Below are 22,364 nucleotides of genomic sequence, written 5' to 3' on the forward strand. Positions count from 1 at the left end.
CCTATCTTGTCCTGTGTCACCAAGTACTCCATAATCTCATCCTTAACAACTGGCACCAACATCTTCCCAACCACTGAGGTCAGGCTAGTTGGTCTATAATTTCCTTTCTGCTGCCTTCCTCCCTTCTTAAAGAGTGGAGTGACATTTGCAATTTTCCAGTCCCCCGGGACCATGCCAGAGTCCAATGATTTTTGAGAAATCTTTACTAATGCCTTCACAATTTCTACCACTACCTCTTTCAAAACCCTGAGGTGCAGTTCATCTGGTCCAAGTGACTTAAGTACCCTTAAGCTTTCTGAACATCTTCTCCCTTTTAACAGTAACTGCACTCACTTCTCTTCCTTTACATCTTCAACATCTGGCACACTGCTAGTGTCTTCCACAGTGAAGACTGATGTAAAATACTCATTTAGTTCATCTCCCATCTCCTTGGTCCCTGATATTATTTCTCCAACCTCATTTTCTAGTGGTCCTCTGTCCATTCTCAGCTCTCTTTTATTTTTTAATGTATTTGAAAAAGCTTTTACTATCCACTTTGATATTGTTTGCTTTCATATTTCATCTTTTCCTTCCTAATGATTCTTCTAGTTGTTCTCTGTAGGGTTTTAAAAGCTTCCCAATCCTCTGTCTTCCCACTTTGCTTTGTTGACTGCCCTCTCTTTGCTCTTACAATAGCTTTGACATCCCTTGTCAGCCATGGTTGTACTATTTTGCCATTTGAGTATTTAAAAATGGATTGCTAGACCAGAAGTAAATGCTATTCAGAAGGGTGAACAGTATCCAGAGACAATTTGCAGTGGGAGTTTTATAGCCTGCATTGCAAGAGAGACCAGTTATGAAGTGTTGGAAGTGATTTACTCACAAGTTAACAAAGCCAGGCATTAGGATTGCCGTTGCTGATGAGATGAGGCAGAACAGAATCAGACTATCTCACAGAGAATCCAATATGATGGTGCTGATATGAGTTCTGAAGCTCATCCCAAGATCTCTGAGTACCTAACCTGGTCCCAACATATTGATGTAGTTATAAAGAAGGCAAGACAGTGACTATACTTCATTAGGAGTTTGAAGAGATTTGGTATGTCAACAAAAACAGTCAGAAACTTCTATAGATGTACCATGGAGAGCATTCTGACAGGCTGCATCACTGTCTAGTATGGGGGGTGGGGCTACTGCACAGAACAGAAGGAAGCTATAGAAGGTCGTAAATCTAGTCAGCTCCATCCTGGGCACTAGCCTACAAAGTATCCAGGACCCCTTTAGGGAGCGGTGTCTCAGAAAGACAGCGTCCATTATTAAGGACGTCCAGCACCCAGGGCATGCCCTTTTCTCACTGTTACCATCAGGTTGGAGGTACAGAAGCCTGAAGGCACACACTCAGATTCAGGAACAGCTTCTTCCCCTCTGCTATCCCATTCCTAAATGGACATTGAACCCATGAACACCACCTCACTTTTTCAATATATATTATAGACCAGTGAGCCTTACGTCTGTGGTGGGAAAGCTGTTGGAAAAGATTCTTAGAGATAGGATCTATAGGCATTTAGAGAATCATGGTCTGATCAGGGACAGTCAGCACGGCTTTGTGAAGGGCAGATCGTGTCTAACAAGCCTGATAGAGTTCTTTGAGGAGGTGACCAGGCATATAGATGAGGGTAGTGCAGTGGATGTGATCTATATGGATTTTAGTAAGGCATTTGACAAGGTTCCACACGGTAGGCTTATTCAGAAAGTTAGAAGACATGGGATCCAGGGAAGTTTGGCCAGGTGGATTCAGAATTGGCTTACCTGCAGAAGGCAGAGGGTGGTGGTGGAGGGAGTACATTCAAATTGGAGGATTGTGACTAGTGGTGTCCCACAAGGATCTGTTTTGGGACCTCTACTTTTTGTGATTTTTATTAATGACCTGGATGTGGGGGTAGAAAGGTGGGTTGGCAAGTTTGCAGATGACACAAAGGTTGGTGGTGTTGTAGATAGTGTAGAGGATTGTCGAAGATTGCAGAGAGACATTGATAGGATGCAGAAGTGGGCTGAAAAGTTGCAGATGGAGTTCAACCCGGAGAAGTGTGAGGTGGTACACTTTGGAAGGACAAACTCCAAGGCAGAGTACAAAGTAAATGGCAGGATACTTGGTAGTGTGGAGGAGCAGAGGGATCTCGGGGTACATGTCCACAGATACCTGAAAGTTGCCTCACAGGTGGATAGGGTAGTTAAGAAAGCTTATGGGGTGTTAGCTTTCATAAGTCGAGGGATAGAGTTTAAGAGTCGCGATGTAATGATGCAGCTCTATAAAACTCTGGTTAGGCCACACTTGGAGTTCTGTGTCCAGTTCTGGTCACCTCACTATAGGAAGGATGTGGAAGCATTGGAAAGGGTACAGAGGAGATTTACCAGGATGCTGCCTGGTTTAGAAAGTATGCATTATGATCAGAGATTAAGGGAGCTATGGCTTTACTCTTTGGAGAGAAGGAGGATGAGAGGAGACATGATAGAGGTATACAAGATAATAAGAGGAATAGATAGAGTGGACAGCCAGCGCCTCTTCCCCAGGGCACCACTGCTGAGTACAAAAGGACATGGCTTTAAGGTAAGGGGCAGGAAGTTCAAGGGGGATATTAGAGGAAGGTTTTTTACTCAGAGAGTGGTTGGTGCGTGGAATGCACTGCCTGAGTCAGTGGTGGAGGCAGATACACTAATGAAGTTTAAGAGACAACTAGACAGGTATATGGAGGAATCTAAGGTGGGGGCTTATATGGGAGACAGGGTTTGAGGGTCGGCACAACATTGTGGGCTGAAGGGCCTGTACTGTGCTGTACTATTCTATGTTCTATGTTCTATGTTCTGTTTTTTGCACAATTTTTAAACTCCAATATATGTATACTGTAATTGATTGGTTTATTTATTCTTCTATATCATGTATTTCATTGAACTGCTGCTGCTAAGTTATCAAATTTCATGACACATGTTGGTGATAATAAACCTGGTTCTGAGTCTGATTCTGAAACACAGGTGACTGTACTGGTTTCTCATCAGACAGTTACTATGGAGAGGAACGGGAATGGCTAGGGAATGTATCTAGTGGCGAGAGATATAGGAACCAGTGCTGGTATTCTCATTGCTTAATGGGAAGAATTTATTGCTTGTCTAGGATTGAATGTTGTGCAAAGGAAAGGGATTGGAAGATTTGGTGTTGCAGTATCAGTGATGAGGGTATAGTACTTTGAGCTGGTGTTGGGAACGGCAGCAGTTAGATGAGATGAAGATACCAAGAATAAATTCTAGCGATCACCTAAGATAACATCGTAGGAGTGGGAAGGGAATGAATGAAGTACTACAGACACTACAGATCTGAAATGCTGGAAACAATAGCTGGTGTGTAAGGAAGCAAAGGAGGTTATGGTACAACTATACTCCAGCTGTGGTTTGACCATCGTTTTATAATGTGTCCAGCTGTGGTTGCTACCCATTGGACTGCAGAGGAGAATCACTGGCAACTGATGGATAGCGAAGAAGGTTAGGACCATATCTGGATCAACTGGGAATACGGGCACAGGAATGGCAGTTCTTTTAACTCCCTAAAAGCAGATCAGTACAAAGTCATGCATTTTGGGAAGTTATCCCAGGACAAGGCACTGTCGCAGTCAAACTCTGTGTGGTTGTTATGTGGGGAGAGACCCAGGGGCATGTAGATTGTTCCCCGCATGTAGATTGTTCCCCGACCGTGGCCACAGTGGTGAAGAAGGCCTTCGGTAAGCTTGTCTTCATTGGACAGGGTGTTGTGTACAAGAATTGTGATGTCATGTAACAGCTGTACAAAAGGTTTGTATACGGAGAAAGCTGCCAGATGAAGTGTTAAAGGTAGGTACAATTATGACATTGAAAAGACAGGTTAATGGATTGGAAAGGTTTAGAGGATATGAGCCAAATGTAGTCAAATGGGGAAGTTCGGTACCTTGGTCAGCATAGATGAGTTAGCCAACGGGCCTGTTTCTCGGCTGTATAACCCTAATAATCTAGCGTTAAACCTAACCTGCAGCACATATATTTAAGAAAATAATGGTTAGGAAATGTCGAGGAATGGTCAGAATATATGGGCTTTAGAGGGAGGAAATGTGAAAGAAGCTGAATATCCTGCTGAGCAGGTGAACAATTGGTAATTTTGAACTGAAGTTCAGAGACCAACTGGAAATCTGGTCATCACTGACAATGCTTCATCTGGAATTAGAAATGATCAGTTTCTAGTGTCTGAGGCCCATTCTGTCACCAGCCAAGCTCACAACCTCGCAACATCTGGGAAATCTGATGTGGTAGGATCAGGAGCTCCCGTCAATTATTCCTCTCCTTGTGGTTCACTGCTGATGTAGCTGCTGAACATCAATAGCATTGTATCTGGACCCAGTCTGTACAATTCAGTATAATATTGAGCAATGTCTTTAGATCCAAGCTGTCTAGAAGGCTAATTGCTGTTGACCGTCCCCTCACTTGGCTTCAATGTAGGACAGTCATGACCTAATGGATAAATGTAATTGCCAGCAGGGCCCACAAGATTTTTTTTGTGCTTTCATTAAAGAGCAAGAACGCCCTGGCTCACGCCCTGCACGCTTCCAGACATGACTGTGACCTGCTGAGAGAACAGTACGAGGAGGAGCAGGAAGCTAAGGCTGAGCTCCAGCGAGCATTGTCCAAGGCCAATACCGAGGTGGCTCAGTGGAGAAACAAATATGAAACTGATGCGATCCAGAGAACAGAGGAACTGGAAGAAGCAAAGTACGTACAGGCTTTACATTTCCTCCAGAAACTGGTGGCAATGTACTTTGTTTCCACTGAATAATTTCTCTGATCTTCATGTCTCTGAAGGCAGGTACAGTTAGTGCTGCCACCATATAGTTTTAGTGATCCAGTTCAATCTTAACCACAAACACAGTGGACGATAGGGCGCTGAGGAGTATGGTAGAACCAACGGATCTGGGAATACAGATCCATAATTAATTGAAATGTGTCACAAGTAGCTAGGGTCATAAAGAGAACTTTTAGCACATTGGCTTTCATAACTCAATGTATTTAGTACAGGAGTTGGGATGTTATGTTGAAGTTGCATTGAGGCCTAATTTTAAGATTTATCACCTACCTACAGGAAAGATATCAATAAGATTGAAAGAGTCCAGAGAAAATTTACAAGGGGGTCAGTGGGACTTTAGGTCCTGAATTATCGACAGAGATTCTATAGGATAGGACTTTTCCACTAGAGTGCAGGAGAATGAGGGGAGATTTGATAGGGGTATACAAAATTATGAAGGGTACAGACAGGGTAAATAAAAGCAGGTTGGGTGAGACTGCAACTAGAGGTCTTAGGTTAAGGATGAAAGGTGAAGTACTTAAAGGGAGCCTAAAGGGATGCCTCTTCACTCAGAGGGTGGTAAAAGTATGGAATGCCAGCAGAAGTGAAGGTTGCAGGTTTGATTGTGATATTCAAGAGAAGGATTTAAGGGCCCAAGTTACAGGGACAGGTTGAGTGAGTTTGGAATTTATTCCCTGAAGAGTTAGGAGAACAAGGGGAGATTTGATAGAGATGTACAAAATTATGAGGGGTATAGATAGGGTAAATGCAAGCAAGCTTGTTCCACTGAGGTTCAGTGAGACTACAACCAGAGGTCATGGGTTAAGGGTGTAAGATTAAATACTTAAGGACAACTTTACATTTCATAATATAGATTTTCATGTGATTTTATTCCATTACTGTTAGAGCCATAATGTTTGAGCTGAAAACAAAACCACAAACTCACTGGCCCCAGAGGAAGCTGGAAACCATTGCATAGAAACATAGAAAATAGGTGCAGGAGTAGGCCACTCAGCCCTTTGAGCCTGCACCGCCATTCAGTATGATCATGGCTGATCATCCAACTCAGAACCCTGCACCAGCCTTCCCTCCATACCCCCTGATCCCTTTAGCCACAAGGGCCATATCTAACTCCCTCTTAAATATAGCCAATGAACTGGCCTCAACTGTTTCCTGTGGCAGAGAATTCCACAGATTCACCACTCTCTGTGTGAAGAAGTTTTTCCTAATCTCGGTCCTAAAAGGCTTCCCCTTTATCCTCAAACTGTGACCCCTCGTTCTGGACTTCCCCAACTTCGGGAACAATCTTCCTGCATCTAGCCTGTCCAATCCCTTTAGAATTTTATACGTTTCAATCAGATCCCCCCTCAATCTCCTAAATTCCAACAAGTACAAGCCTAGTCGATCCAGTCTTTCATCATAGGATGAATCTAGGATTGACCTTTGCCAATGATGCCCATCTTTATTTTGCAACATGTAACTCTAGTCATTGGATTGTATTCCCTCTGTCAGTTTTACTAGGGCTTCTTGATACCAAACTCAGTTAAATGTTGCTTTGATGTCAAAGGCTGTTGCTCTCAACTCAGCTCCGGAATTCAGCTGTTTGAGACCTTGAGACATAGATGCAGCAATGGGTCAATTGCCCCACCGAGTCTGCTCCATCACTTCCTCATGGCTCATTTATTATCCTGTCCTGTTCAACCCCATTCTCTTGCCTTATCCCCATAACCTTTGACAAATCAAGAACCAAGCAAACTCCACTCTAAGTATACCCAGTGACTTGGCCTCCAGTGTCATCTGTAGCAATGAATAACACAGATTCAACCCCCTCTGACTAAAGCAATCCCTCCTCATCTCTGTTCTAAAGGAACGTCCTTGTATTCTGAGGATCTGCTCTTTTGTCCTAGGTGCCCCCACTATAGGAAGCATCCTCTCCACATCCACTCAATCTGGGCCTTTCAACATTCGATAAGTTTCAATGAGATCCCCCCTCATTCTTCTAAACTCCGGCGAGTACATACCTAGAGTCATCAAACACTCTTCGTATGTTAACCCTTTCATTCATGGGATCATTCTCATGAAGCTCCTTTGAATCTTCTCCAATACTAGCATTTCTTTTCTTAGAAAAGGGGCCCAAAACTGCTCACGATACTCCACAATACTTGGTTCAGAGTTGGCCAGGCTTGATGAAAGCTAAATTGGGGATTGGTGAGCCGAAAGAGTTAAGTGCTACTTGATGGCAGTCTGGATGACACTTTCTATCACCTCGTCAGTGGAGAGTAGACTGATTGGGAAGTAACCTGTCAGACCTTTTTGAATGGGACGTGCCCGCACAATTTTCCACTGGATAAGTATTAGTTCAGGCTTTGGCCAAATGCACAGTTAATTCTGGGGCACAGGCCTTCAGTACTGCAGCCAGGATGTTGTCCAGTTCCATAGTGTTTGATGTGTGTCAAACATCAGAAAGAACAAAGGTTTACTGTAGTTAGATGGAAATGCAGACCAGTGTGTGGGTGGGTGGGGGGTGTGGGTAAATGGAGTGAGGTACCGGAGGAAGCGATAAAGGCAGGTACAATGGCACTACTTAAAAAGCATTAGGACTGACACATGGATAAGAAGAGAGTAGAGGGATATGGGTCAGATGAGAAAAATGGGATTGGGTTAGATGGGCACCACAGTCAGCGTGGATGAGTCAGGCCAAATGGCCTATTTCCATGCTGTATAACTGGGATTTCCTCTGCCTGCTGATCACAGGAAGAAGTTGGCCATCCGACTACAAGAAGCCGAGGAGGCAGTGGAAGCAGCAAATGCCAAGTGCTCCTCACTAGACAAGACCAAGCATCGTCTGCAGACAGAAATGGAGGACTTGACAATTGATTTGGAGAGGGCAAATTCAGCAGCCATTGCTTTTGACAAGAAGCAACGCAACTTTGATAAAATGATTGCTGACTGGAAGCAGAAGTTTGAGGAGGCACAGGCGGAGCTAGAGATGTCACAAAAGGAGTCTCGTAGTCTGAGTACTGAGCTCTTCAAACTCAAGAATGCCTATGAGGAATCCCTGGATCATTTGGAGACCCTCAAAAGGGAGAACAAGAACCTTCAAGGTATCTTAAAACTACAGGTTCTAATCTGGGATGCAGCTTCTGTGTCTTGGGTGAATAATATTACTGTATTTCCAGATCTCTGGCATTTTGGATGAGGAGGGGAAGAAGTTGGTTTGAGCTAGTAGAATGAGATTGTAAGTGTAGGTAAGGGTTTCCAGTTTGAATGCAGAGAATATTATAATGGGAGAGTTATATACAGAAATTTACAATGGGAGAGTTACAGTGTCTATAAAAAGTATTCACTGCCCCCTTGGAAGTTTTCATGTTTTGTTGTTTTTACAAATTTGAATCACAGAGGATTTAATTAGGATTTTTTGACACTGATCAACAGAAAAGTCTGTTTCGTGTCAGTGAAAACAAATTTCTTCAAATTGGTCTAAATTTATTACAATTATTAAACACAAATTAATTGATTACATAATTATTCACCCCTTTAAGTCAGTAGTTAGTAGATGCACCTTTGGCAGCAATTACAGCCTTGAGTCTGTGTGGATAGGTCTCTATCAGCTTTGCACATCTGGACACTGCAATTTTTCCCTATTCTTCTATACAAAACTGCACAAGCTCTGTCAGATTGCATGGGGAATGTTAGTGAACAGCCTTTATCAAGTCCAGTCACAAATTCTCAGTTGAATAGAGGTCTGGACTCTGACTTGGCCACTCCAGGATATTAACTTTGTTGTTTTTAAACCATTCCTGTGTAGCTTTGGCTTTATGCTTGGAAACAAATCTTCTCCCAAGTTACTCTTGCAGACTGCTTCGGGTTTTCCTCCAGGATTTCATTTCACCCTCCACCTTCACAAGCCTTCCAGGGCCTTCTGCAGTGATGCAGTGATGCTTCATGGTAGGGATGGTGTGTTCTTGGTGCTGTGTGGTGTTTGGCTTATGCTAAACATAGAGTTCAGTCTGATGGTCATTGATATCCCACTTTTTATTATTGGCTAGTCTCCCCTCATATTTCATCTTTTCCATTACAGCTTTTTTAATTGCCTTTTTTAATTTTAAAAGCTTCACAATCATCCAACTTCCCACTCACTTTTGCTACTTGTATGCCCTTGTATGCTTTTATGCAGTCCTTAATTTCCATTATTAGCCAAGGTTGCCTACCCCTGCCATTTGAGAACTTCTTCCTCTGTGGGACATATCTGAACTAATCCCAGAAACTTCAGCTATCTCTGCTCTGCCATCATCCCTGCCTATATCCTCCTCCAATCCACTTGGACAAGCTCCTCTGTCATACCTCTGTAATTCTCTTCATTCCATTGCGATATTGATACATGTGAGCCATGCTTCTCCCTCTCAAATTGCTGTATGAATTTGATCATATTATGATCACTGCCTCCTAACGGTTCCTTTACATTAAGCTCCCTAATAAGATCTGGGTTATTACACAACATCCAATCTAAGATGGCCTCTCCCCAAGTAGGCTGAAGCACAAGCTGCTCTAAAAAGCCATCTCGTAGCATTCAACAAGTTCCCTCCCTTGCAATCTGACACCAACCCAATTTTTCCAATCCCCTTGCGCATTGAAGTCCCTCATTACAATTGTGACATTATCTTTATTACATGCCTTTTCCAGTTCCCTTTGCAATCTCATTCCCACATCCTGGCTGCTATTTGGAGGCCTATACAGTATATGATTCCCATAATGGTTTTTTACCCTTGCAATCTCTTAACTCCACTCACAAAGATTCAACATTCTCTGACCCTATGTCATCTCTTTCTAAAGATGTAATTCTAATCTCTTATCAACAGGGCCAAGCACTGCCTATGCCTTCCTGGCTGTCCTTTCGATACAAAATATATTCTTTGATGTTAAGCTCCCAACAATGGCCTTCTTTCAGCCATGACTCTGTGATGCCCACAATGTCATACCGACCATCTCTAATTGCACAACAAGATCATCCACCTTATTTCGAATGCTATGTGAATTTAAATACAGCACCTTCAGCCCTGAATTCTTTGCCCTTTTGAATTTTGCCTCTGTGGTACAATTTAACTCTTTTCTGTCTGCATTTGTACCCAATCATTGGCTTGTCATCCTCAGCTCTATCATCCTGCTCCCATCCCTCTGCCACATTAGTTTAAACCACTCCCAACAGCTCTAATAAATCTCCCTGCAAGAATATTGGTCACCCTCGGATTCAAGTGCAACTTGTCCCTTTTGTACAGGTCCCACCTGCCCCAGAAGAGGTCCCAATTATCCACAAATCTGAATCCCTGCCCCCTGTTCCGAATCTTCAGCCACACATTTACCTGCCACCTCATTCTTTTCCTATCCGCAATGTCGCGTGGAACAGGCAGCAATCCCTAAATTACTACTACTGAAGACCTGCTTCTCAGCTTCCTTCCTAACTCCCCATGTTCTTTATTCAGCACCTCATCCCTTTTTCTTCCAATGTCATTGGTACCAATATGTACCATGACTTCTAGCTGCTCACCCTTCCTTTTCAGGGTATTGTGGCCACATCCAGAAACATCTCGGACCCTGAAATCTGGGAGGCAAATACCACCCGTGTTTTCTTTTTGCATCTACAGAATCGTCTGTCTGTCCCCCTGATTATTGAGTCCCCTATCACTGCTGCCATCCTCTTCATTTCCTTACCCTTCTGAGCCACAGAGCCGGACTCAGTGCCAGAGGCACAGTCACTGTTGCTTTCCCAGGTAGATCATTCCCCCCACCAACAGTACTCAAAATGGATTACTTATTGTTGAGGGGGACAGCCACAGGGGTGCTCTCCACTCTCTGACGTTCTCCCTTCCCTCTCCTGACACTCACCCATTTATCTGTCTCGGGGTGACTACCTTCCTGTAGCTCCTGTCTGTCACTGCTTCACTTTCCCAAACAAGCTGAATATTTGTAATTAATTTAGATCACTTTGTAGTGATCTTTTTTCACTTTGACACAAGAGTCTATTTCTGTTGATCAGTGTCAAAAAAGTCAAATTAAATCCACCGAGATTTAATGTTTTAAAAGAATAAAACATGAAAACTTCAAAGGAGGGGTGAATACTTTTTATAGGCAGTGTATATACAGAAATTTATCATGGGAGAACTGTATGCAGAAATTTATAATGGGAGAGTTATATACAGAAATTTATAATATGAGAGTTATATACAGAAATTTATAATGGGAGGGTTATATACAGAAATTTATAATGGGAGAGTTATATACAGAAATTTATAATATGAGAGTTATATACAGAAATTTATAATGGGAGAGTTATATACAGAAATTTATAATGGGAGAATTACACAAAATGTGACAATGTGAAAGAAGTAATGATCTAAAAAGAAAAATGGGAAATGCTTCTAATTTTTTAAAATAAATTGAATTCACATTTACTGCTGTTAAATGCCTGAATGACAGGCCACAATATTTGAGAGGGATCAGTGTAAGCTCATTCCTATAATTTATGTATGACATAGTCTCAGAGATCACAGAATTGTACAGTACAGAAATAGGCCGTTATGGCTCACCTTGTTCATGTCGAACGTGATACCGTTCTTCGCTAATCCCAGTTTTGCAAGCACCAACATCACACAGAGAGCAATGATCGATGTTTAAAGGTGTTGCTGAGAGGGAAACTTAGGTGAGAATTTGGAATAATTCCTCACTAAAATAGTGTCACAAAATCTGGAGCATCACATTTCTGTCCTGGTAAAGGAAGCTAGGTTTACACTTCATTGCAGACCCAGCAGGCTGCTGCAGTGTCAGGAGAGCAGTCATTGGCAAGAGACTTTAAATTCAGGCCCAAGTAGTCCTCAGATGGATGCAAGAAGTACTATTTTGAAGAAGAATAAGGGAGTTATCACTAGTATCCAGGAAAATTTATCCCTCAGCTGACAGTATTAAAACAAATTATCTGCTTCTGATTCTGAACACTTGCTGTGTACTATCATATACCCCGTGATGGATTGAAGAACCAACAGAGATGACAAACACTTTGGAGTCCAGTATAGCTATTAACTAATGGAATTTATTAGTAACTACGCAATACAATAATATAAATGCAGATATATCAATCAGGTTAGCAATGATTATATATAAGTAAGTGTGGAAATATATGAAAACCCAGCTTCTTCAAGTCTAGGGGTAAATAGATAGTCTTACGATGATGAGTAAAGTTCGGTTCAGTTCGTGGTATTGAGTTGAGTAGTGATGGAGAGAGAGAGGGAGAGATTTGAGTCTTCAAGTGAGCTGACGCCGTTGATCTTCCCGTTGTCCTCCGAAATCCTTTAAAAGTCACCGACTGTGACCAGAACAAGTGGACCGTTCTTCTGTGGTGGAATTATCAACCCAGGCGAGGGTTGGACACACAAACAACTCCCCACCGGTCACTCCCTTTTCACACTGCGAGAGCCACTGATCGATCCACCAAAACCCACTTTTTCTGTGGGCACAACAAAGCTCATTCAGTGTCCAAAACCATGTGTCTGTCCGTTTATCATCCGACCTTCTATTTATCTCACCATGCCGAATACTAACTGTCACTCAAACAGCTCCTCCCTTCTCTGTCTGTAAGAATTTCCAAGCAGACAGCGTCCTTGTAGAAATGTAAACATGCTGTGAGCAGTCCTCACCTCTCTCTCTCTTAAAACACAAGATGTCAGTGTTAAATAACTCTATCTCTCTCTTTTCAAAAGCACAGTTCATAGGGGTAATTCAGGACCCCATCACAGTGCAAATGGACTGTTACGTTTCCCAGATTTCAACATTGTCAATTTTTTCTAATGTTTATTTAGAATTTTGAGAAGTCTTACAAAAATGCAAACCTGTTAATATTCTACCTGAGAGCTAACAGAGCAGCACACCCCTGTCAGCTTTGATTACATTGTTGAAGGGCTCAAACTTACAAAGATACCGTTGCTCGCTTGGAGCTCAGATGGATGTTTACTGGAAAACAGATTCTACTTCTTGTGATAACAGATGAGATCGCAGATCTAACAGACCAGATAAGTGAAGGCAGCAAGACCATACACGAGCTGGAGAAGATGAAGAAGGCTCTGGACCAGGAGAAAAGCGAGGTCCAGGGAGCACTGGCTGAGGCCGAGGTACGTGGCAAAGCTCAAAGCAAGGGCAGGTAGATGGCAAAGATTGGAGACAATCTTGTCTCACTCTTGCTCCCTGTCATGGCAATACCAGGAGCAATGAACAGAGCAGGGGTTCCCACACTGGGGTCCACAGAGCCTTTGCTTAATGGTGTTGGTCCATGGCATTAAAAAGGTTGGGAACCCCTGTACAGGATAAATGCATGGCCAGTTGTAAGAAACTAGATAGAGTTGAGCATATACTGTACAACATTGCCTGAAGACAATTTGAAAGATCCTCCCTAAAGCAGTGCTCTTCTGGAGACTGAGGATAACAGACTTTTCTGTTTTCAGGATGTTGGCATCATTGAGCAAGGCATTTATTGCTTATTCAGAGCTGCCTCTGACAAGGTGGTGAGCTACCTTTGAGAATTGCTACTGCGATTCTAGTAAAGGTATCTCACGGATTGGAAACTGCAGGACTGAGAGCTGGCAGTGATGAAGGAATGGTGGTTGAGAGAGGACACATGGGCATTTGCTGCTGTGGTGTGAATTTATCACAGTGAAATGTGTGGGCCTCTCCCGAAATGTGTGCAAGTTTAGGGGAATTTCAAATCCAAATTCCAAACAGCACAAACTTCAACTGGCAAGAAATGCTTTAATGGGTCAAAATTTAATATGCATTCAGTCACTTATTAAAAACTCAATAAACCATTTTTAAATATGTAATCAAAGTGACACCACATCGTGACTGCATTTTTTGGGTCTGGCCTGGTGCCACACTGAAACATGCCAGGAGAATGGGAACTTATGGAGCCACCAGTAAATATGAATCATGAATATCTGTTTTTATTTGCTTCAAGGGTGCCCTTGAACATGAGGAAAGTAAAACTCTGAGGATCCAACTTGAATTGTCACAGACCAAAGCTGAAATTGAGCGAAAACTGTCAGAAAAGGATGAAGAACTTGAAAATCTACGGTGAGCAGGATGTTTTCATTGCCATGTTATTAATTGGTGTGTTAAAGCAAATCAGTTAAGCTCCCAAAATCTGGAATTTTACTGGACATGAGTTCCTTCACGGTGTACCACTCATTACCCTTCATGCTTTACACAACTGCTTCCTAGGCATTGGTCTGATTCTGCTCCTTTCAGCCCATCGAGTCTGCTCCGCCATTCTATTTATGATCTTGCAACCCCATTCTCCTTCCATCTCCCTGTAACCTTTGACATTGGTAAGAGATAGATTACATCTTTAGATAGAGGTGACAGAGGGTCAGAGAATGTTGCATCTTTGAGGGAGGAGTTATGAAACTGCAATGGTAAAAAAACCATTATGGAAGTCATATATAGGCATCCAAATAGTGGCCAGGATGTGGGGTTGAGATTTCCAAGGGAGCTGGAAAAGCCATGTAGTAAGGGTAACGACACATTTGTAATGGGGGGGGGGACATCAAAATGCAAGTGGATTGGGGAAATCAGGTTGATGTCAGATTACAAGAGAGGGAATTTGTTGAATGCCTACGAGATGGCTTTTTAGAGCAGCTTGTGCTTCAGCCTTCTTCGGGAAAGGCCATCTTAGATTGGGTGTTGTGTAACAACCCAGATCTTATTAGGGAGCTTAACATAAAGGAACCCTTAGGAGACAGTGATCGTAATGTGATTGAATTCATACTGCAATTTGAGAGGGAGAAGCATAAGACACATGTATCAGTCTCACAATGGAATAAAAGGAACTACAGAGGCAGGAGAGAGCCGCTTGCCCAGGTGGATTGGAGGACGATACTGGTGGGGATGATGGCAGAGCAGAGGTAGCAGAAGTTTCTGGGAATAATTCACAAGGCACAGGTTAGACATGTCCCACAGAAGAAGTAGTCCTCGAATGGCAGGTGTAGGCACCATGGCTGACAAGGGAAGTTAAGGACTGCATAAAAGCCAAGGAAGGACATATAAGGTAGCAAAAGGAAATTGGATGATTTGAAGTTTCTAAAATCCAACAAAAGGCAACTAAAAAAGGCTATAAGAAGGGAAACAATGAAATATGAAGTCAGACTAGTCAATAATGTAAGGCAGGATAATGAAAGTCTTTTCTGTTATATAAAGAGTGAAAGGGAGGTGAGAGGTGATATTGAACCACTGGAAAATAATGCTGGTGAGGTCGTAATGGGGAACAAAGAAATGGCAGAAGAACTTTATGGATACTTTGCATTAGTCTTCACTGTGGAAGACACTAGCAGTGTGCTAGAGGTCCATGAGTGTCAGGGAGCAGGAATGAGTGCCATTGCTATTACAAAGCAAGAAAAACTGAAAGGTCTTAATATGGCTAAGTCACCTGAGTCTCCCAGAGTCCTGAGAGAAGTTGCTGAAGAGATAACGGATGCATTGTTCATGATCTTTCAAGAATCACTTGAGTCTGGCATGGTCCTGGAGGACTGGAAGATTGCAAATGGCACTCCACTGTTTAAGAAGGGAGGAAGGTAAAAGAAAGGAAATTATAGGCCAGTTAGCCTAACCTCAGTGGTTGGGAAAGTGTTGGAGTCTATTATTAAGGATGATTTTGGGGTACTTGGAGACTAATGATAAAATAAGTCAAAGTCAGCATGGTTTCTGTGAAGGGAAATCTTGCCTGACAAATCTGTTAGAGTTCTTTGAGGAAGTAACAAGCAGAGTAGATGAAGACAGTGAAATTATTTACTTGGATTTTCAGATGGCATTTTTTCTTTACGTTATCTTCTTCTTATCGTGTCCACAGACAGTCTATACATGGCCCAGCCAGAACTGGACACACTTTTGCACCTTGTTGAATTCGGCAAGATCTGCAACAGTACAGGTTTCCTCTAGCGATGGGCATTGCAGGAGATGTTGCATAGTTTGTGGCTCAGTTCCACATTCACAAGTTGTCGAGCTGGTTGCATATCCCCATTTACTTAGTGACGCCTTTGAACGATCTATGCCAGTCCCAAGTCTGTTACGGCACTTCCAGGTTGCCCAGTTGCAACTAGCTCCTGGGGAAGGCTTTCATCCAGTGGAATCTCCATCGTTGGGGGTTGTTTGAGACTGGCGAGCTGGTCTTTCCACAAGGCGATGTGGGCTTCAGATGGGGTTGATTGTAATGGAACAACACTGTTCATGAAGCTCTTCCTTGACTTTAGGCAGGCTTGGTGTAGGTGTAGGACCATGTAGAGGGTGCCTCTCATCTGATGTTTGACAGAGTCGTTCTTTCTTGCTGGCTACCATTCTTCTTATATCAGGGGAGCGATACCCGCCAGGATTTATAGGCTGTTGATTTTAAACAACCTGTGATAAGTTGGCAGCTTGCATTCAGAACGGCATCCATCTTCTCAGCATGAGTAGATCTTTTCCATGTAGGGCAGGCATATTCGGCAGTGGATTAGCAAAGAGCAAGTGCACTGGTTCTCAATGTTTTCAAGCTTGCTCCCCATTTTGTGTCAGTGAGCTTATTCAGGATGTTGTTAAGTGCGCTCACTTTTGCCTTTCTCTTATTGATGTGGTTCTTGAAAGTGAGGCATCTGTCACAGGTGACTCCTAAGTAGATAGGGTGCTCGCAATGCCTCAGTGTTGCTTCACACCAGGTTACTTTAAGCTGCCGTTTGGCTTCACGGTTCCAGAGGTGGAATGCACAACCTTGGGTCTTTGATGGGTTTGCTCGGAGATGGTTTTCTTCATAGTAGGATGTTAGTCCCTCCAAGGCCTCAGAAAGCGTTTTCTCCACGGTGTTAAAATCAGCGCTTCGGGCAGTGATGCATATGTCATCAGCATATATAACACGGCGTGTGACATCGTCTATAGGCTGGTCATTCGTAGAGATGTTGTACAGCTGTGGTGAAAGCACACTTCCCTGAGGAAAACCATTCTTCTGAATATGCCACCCGCTGCGCTTCCCACCTAGATCAACATAGAACCAGCAATTATGAAGCACACTTTCTAACAGCTCTGTTAAGTGAATATCTTTTGTCATCTCTAGGATCTTGCAGAGGAGACGTCTATGTCTCACTGTGTCATAACCTGTTACCATCGCTTGCTCAAAACCACCTTCGATATATTGTGTGAGGTTGAGGGTTAGGGTTAGGGTAGTTCCTCCAGCGTGTTGTGAGTGTTGCTTTGACCCCAGCATCTGCAGATTATTTTGTGTTTGTGAGGTTGGGCAGTTGGCTTGTTGTTGATTTGCTGGGCGGAAACTTGCTTGCTCTGGAACGATCTTCTCATCTACAGTTGGTGCTATCCTATTGTGTATCAGGCGTTCAAACAGCTTATTGGTGTGGCAAAGCAGTGAATTGGGTCGAAAACTCTTAGGATCTGAGGGATCTTTTCCGGGCTTTAATAGTGCTATTACATGTGACTTCTGCCAAATATTAGGTAGCTTGTGTGTTGCCAGACAGTGGTTGAAAAATTGTAGGAGCCATTTCTTTGCTTACTGTCCAAAATGCTTTATCTGCTCCGATGCTGTGTTGTCAAGACCAATTGCTTTCCCGTGTTTTAGACTAGGTATACCAATTTCAGCTCTTCCATGGTGAACTCAGGGGCATCGCTGTACTTCTTCCTATCTAGTTATGCACTTGGTTGTATATTGTTGGCTTTTCCATTTAGGAGCAACTGGTGTGCAACTTGGTCAGCAGACACAGTGGGATGTTGGGCAGCTTTCTTGGGGTCGCTTCCAAGTTTGCATATGAGAATCTATACCTTCTTGCTGTTTTTTGTAAGATCTGTTGTCTCTGTCAAGGTGTTCCATGTGTTTCGACACTCTTGAGAGATACTTAACATCACGCTCTCACCGGTAGATATTGTTTCCTCTGAGAAGGGGTCAAATTCAAACATTGAGACATGCTCCCTGTGTAGTTCAGCATTCTCTTTGGTGAGACCAGAGATGTAGTGGGCTCTGCAACCTCGGGGGATCTTCCTTTTGCCTGTTTTCTGGACAGCTTTTGCAAACAGGTTGTAGTGCTCAGGTAGTGGTTTAATACATTTAACCTTATGGTCAAGTGCTCTTGTGAACCCATCCCAATCAGCCTTCTTGTAGTTGAAGCGCCCCTTTCGAATGGTGCGACGGTTGGTAACACTGCTGCGTTTATCTGAATACCAATAGGACGGTGCTGTGTCTGTGGTATTGGGCCTGTGACAAGCTTCTTGCAGAGGCCAGCGATGTCGTTGCTGACAATGGCAAGATCTGGGTTATAATTGCACTTCCAGTGGGCACTGTGGAAGGAGGCTGGCAATTTAGGATCATGGATGAGACTAAGCTGGTTAGCGTCCATCCATTCTTCGACTGTTTCTCCATCGTTGTTAGACTCCTTGTACCCCCATTGGGTACTGTGGCTATTAAAGTCTCCAATGATGATCTATGGTTAACTGTGCAGGTTGGAAACAGGGTTAGAGAAGCTGAAAAATGTGCCCAGTGGCTTGTCCACTGAGGTCGCTACTACTTTGCTCAGCTCTACAGTTAGAATTTCAATGTTGTCCTCCTCTGTTTTAGAAGTGGCTTCTATGACTGAACCAGCTCTAACAAATATAGCACTTCCATATTGTTGATGAGGTCTTTCAATAACCAGGAACATTCCTGGTATTTTTGGGCAGTTGTTTTCGCTTCCTCTGTGTGTCTCCTGCAGGCAGAGGACATCACACTGTAACTCGTTGCATAATGTAGCGAGGATGTTTTGTTTAGCTGCAGATATAACAGTCAATGCCAGTCTTGAAAAAGACCCGTGTTCCTGACATCGACAACCTCTGTCTTCAGGCATGATCAAATCAATGGCACAAAAATGTTGAATACACTACTTGTTGCACGTGGTGGTGGTAGAATTGGCTGAAACAGGGCCACGACGTGAACGATTCTACTTTGGCCCCTCTTTACGTTATGTTTTTTCTTTTTACATTATATAGCAATGATTTAGATGAATGAATTGATGGCTTTGTTGCAAAGCTGCAGACTATATGAAGATAGGTGGAAGGGCAGGTGGTTTTGAGGAAGTAGAGAGGCTACAGAAGGACTTAGAGAGATTAGGAGAATGGGCAAAGGAATGGCAGATGGAATATAGTGTCAGGAAGTGTATGGTCATGCACTTTGGTAGAAGTAGTGAAAGGGTTGACTATTTTCTAACTGGAGAGAAGATACAAAAAACCTAGGTGCAAAGGGTATTGGGAGTCCTTGTGCAGGATTCTCTAAAGGTTAATTTGCAGGTCAAGTCTGTGGTGAGGAAGGTAAATGCAATTATAATGCCCTGGTTCATATAGTTCATACTTTTTCTCTGTAATGCTGTTCTGTGCTGTGCAAGCCGCTTGCTTGGGTTACTGTTGAAGATAAGAGATAGGAGAATTGTGTGCATCCAATTAGGATGGCCGGATTTAGGGGAGGCTTCTCTGGTGAGGGACAATAAGGCTGGGCTTGGGGCTTTTGTGAGACGAGAAGAGAGAAGACGCTGGAGAGAAGAGGTCGCAGAGCCGACCTAGAGGGGGGCCATGATTCGACGAAGCCCGGGGAGATTGAAGGAGGATCAGCAAAGGGGAAGCCGTGAGCTCCAACTTAAGCTGTTTCAGTAAAGTGAGCCCTTTTCTGTTTTTGCTTTTTGTTTAGTAACCATTTTGTCAAATTAAGAATTATAAAGCTAAACCATTTAATTGTATGCGGTGTACTGCCTGTTATTTCGTGGTACTTATTTGTAACAGGGTAATGAATCACGCAGCATCCATACAAACAGGGGGTCTTGGGGGGGCTTGCGCTTCATCTCCCACGTTTGGCGGGGCCAGAGACTGTCTTCCCTAGATTTATGCTGTCGATGGAGCCAGAGTGTTTCCCAATGTTAGCATTCAAGAATATAACAGCAAGGATGTTATGTTGAGACTTTATAAAGCAATGGTGAGGCAACGTGGAGTATTGTGAGCGGTTTTGGGTCTCTTATCTTAGGAAGAATGTGCTAAAACTGGAGAGGGTTCAAAGTAGGTTCACAAAAATGATTCCAAGATTGAACGGTTTGTCATATGAAGAGTGTTTGACGGCTCTGGCCTGTATTCATTGGAATTCAGAAGAATGAAAGGTGACCTCATTGAAACCTATCAAATGGTGAAAGGCTTTGATAGAGTGGATGTGGAGAGGATGTTTCCTCTGGTGGGAGAGTCGAAGACCGGAGGACACAGCCTCAGAATAGAGGGGCATCCTTTTCAAATGTAGATGAGGAGGAATTTCTTTAACCAGAGAGCAGTGAATCTGTGGAATTCTTTGTCACAGGCAGCTGTAGAGGCCAAGTCTTTATGTGTCTTTATGTACAAGGAGAAGGCAGAAGGAAAATTGGATCAGTCATGATGAAATAGCAGAGCAGACTCGATAGTCAAAATGGCCGAATCCTGCTCCTGTATCTTCTGGTCTTAGTTTTGTGGGTTGTGAGTGATCTAAGAATGCCAGTGTGGGATCTTAGACCCTTCTACAGGTAAACATTTTGAGTTGCTCTTCTACTTCTGCATCACCTTGATGTTCTCAAAACTGCCCCACCCTCAACCACCCCAAATTCTCCTTCCTAATGTATGAAGACCATAAGATATCGGAGCAGAATTAGGCCATTTGGCCCATCAAGTCTGCTCTGCCATTTCGTCATGGGTGATCCAATTTTCCTCTCAGCCTCAATCTCCTGCCTTGTCTCTGTATCTCTTCATGCCCTGACCAATCAAGAATCTATCAACCTCTGCCTTAAGTATACATAAAGACTTAGCCACCACATCTGGCTGTGACAAAGAATTCCACAGACTCACCACTCTCTGGCCAAAGAAATTCCTCCTCATCTCCACTCTAAAAGGACGCCCCTCTATTTTGAGGATGTGTCGTCTGGTGTTAGACTCTCCCACCATAGTTAACATCCTCTCCACATCCACTCTATCAAGACCTTTCACCATACTATCAGTTTCAATGAGGTCCTCCCTCATTCTTCTGAATTCCAGCAAATTCAGGCCCAGAGCCATCAAAGGCTCTTCATATGACAAGCTATTGAATCCTGGAATCATTTTTGTGAACTCCTTTGAACCCTTTCCAGTTTTAGCACATTCTTTCTAAGATAAAGGGCCCAAACTTGCTCAGAATACGCTGTGGGGCCTCAACAGTACTTTATAAAGGTTCAATATTACATTCTTGCTTTTATATTCTATTCCTTTTGAATTGAATGCTAACATTGCATTTCCTTTCCTCACCACAGACTCAACCTGGAGATTAACCTTTAGGGAATCCTGCACAAGGACCCCCAAGTCCCTTTGCACCCGATGTTAACATTGCAGTACAATGCAATACATGATAATATTGACAAAAAAAGGTAGCATTCATGGGTTCCATCTCCCTGTCATCCCCATACTGTAGCTACTGGGTCTCCTAACACTTCCCCCAAACTGTTCCATTGCCCATTAACAGTCCCTTATCTGCTCTCTGTAATCACCTTCCTCATTTACCAAATTTCTCCATCTGCAACTTTCCATATATTGGTTTACCACCCTGCAGTCTCCACCTCCACCTTCCTACCTCACCAACTTAATCTGTCACTTTGTACTCTTTCCTTTCCCAAAACACCTCTCCCTTTCTGTACTTGGCATCACCTACTGATCATGGCCCTTCCCATCTGGTTTCATCCATCTATCACCTGCCAACATTACCTCCCCATTCCCTCACATCTTTCTACTGGCTTTCTCTCTTCCACACTATCAGTCCTGATACATGGCCCGGACCTGCAGTATCACCTATTGCTTTGCTACCAGTTCAACTCATTTCCTCCAGCGGTTAGTTTTTGTGCCCCAAGTTACAGCGCCTGCAGTCTCCTGCGTCTTTGCGATTAACCATTCAACAGGGCAGGGTATTTGGAGTTCAGGACTGTCGACCCATCACAAAGCTCTCAGTTTTAAACATAGCAGTGATGCCTGTCTTCCTCTGTGGCTTTGAGACCTGGACTGTCTCTAACGAGCATCAACTGTACAGTATCCACAAAATCCTGCAAAAATTCTCCAGGACATGCAAAGCTGTATCAGTCTCTTCCCCTAGACACATTCACCATTTTGCTGACTTTGTTCCACTCAGTTGCCAACATCAGCCCCACTACATCGTTTGCATGCTGAATACCAGACTACGTCTGGGAAGAAACGATCAATTGAACAGAAGAAAGGGTCTAAGAGTTTCTTGAATGTCAATAATGACTTTACCTACACATTGCCCTGGCAGCACGTTCCACGAACCCATCACTCAGTGTAAAAAACCTACTTTGGACATTCACTCTATATTTTCCTCCAATCACTTTAAATTATGCCCTCTCACATTAGCAATTTCTACTCCAGGAGAAAGTCTCTGGCTGTCCACTCAATCTATGCATCTTATCATCTTGTACATCTCTATAAATCACATCTCACCCTCTTT

The 22,364-nt window shown here is 43.2% G+C and overlaps 1 protein-coding gene across 1 annotated transcript in view; it reads left to right on the plus strand.

The window, feature by feature from the left end:
- Positions 1-22,364, plus strand: part of LOC140188526 (myosin-1-like) — a 123,005-nt gene that overhangs the window by 88,307 nt on the left and 12,334 nt on the right. Inside the window, exons 31-34 of the mRNA XM_072244892.1 lie at positions 4,571-4,767; positions 7,592-7,941; positions 12,872-12,996; positions 13,836-13,951. Of these exons, the coding sequence (XP_072100993.1) occupies positions 4,571-4,767; positions 7,592-7,941; positions 12,872-12,996; positions 13,836-13,951 (788 nt within the window). The remainder of the gene's footprint in view (positions 1-4,570; positions 4,768-7,591; positions 7,942-12,871; positions 12,997-13,835; positions 13,952-22,364) is intronic.

The sequence above is a fragment of the Mobula birostris genome, chromosome 2 (assembly GCF_030028105.1).
Source record: "Mobula birostris isolate sMobBir1 chromosome 2, sMobBir1.hap1, whole genome shotgun sequence".
Classification (NCBI taxonomy): Eukaryota; Metazoa; Chordata; class Chondrichthyes; order Myliobatiformes; family Myliobatidae; genus Mobula; species Mobula birostris.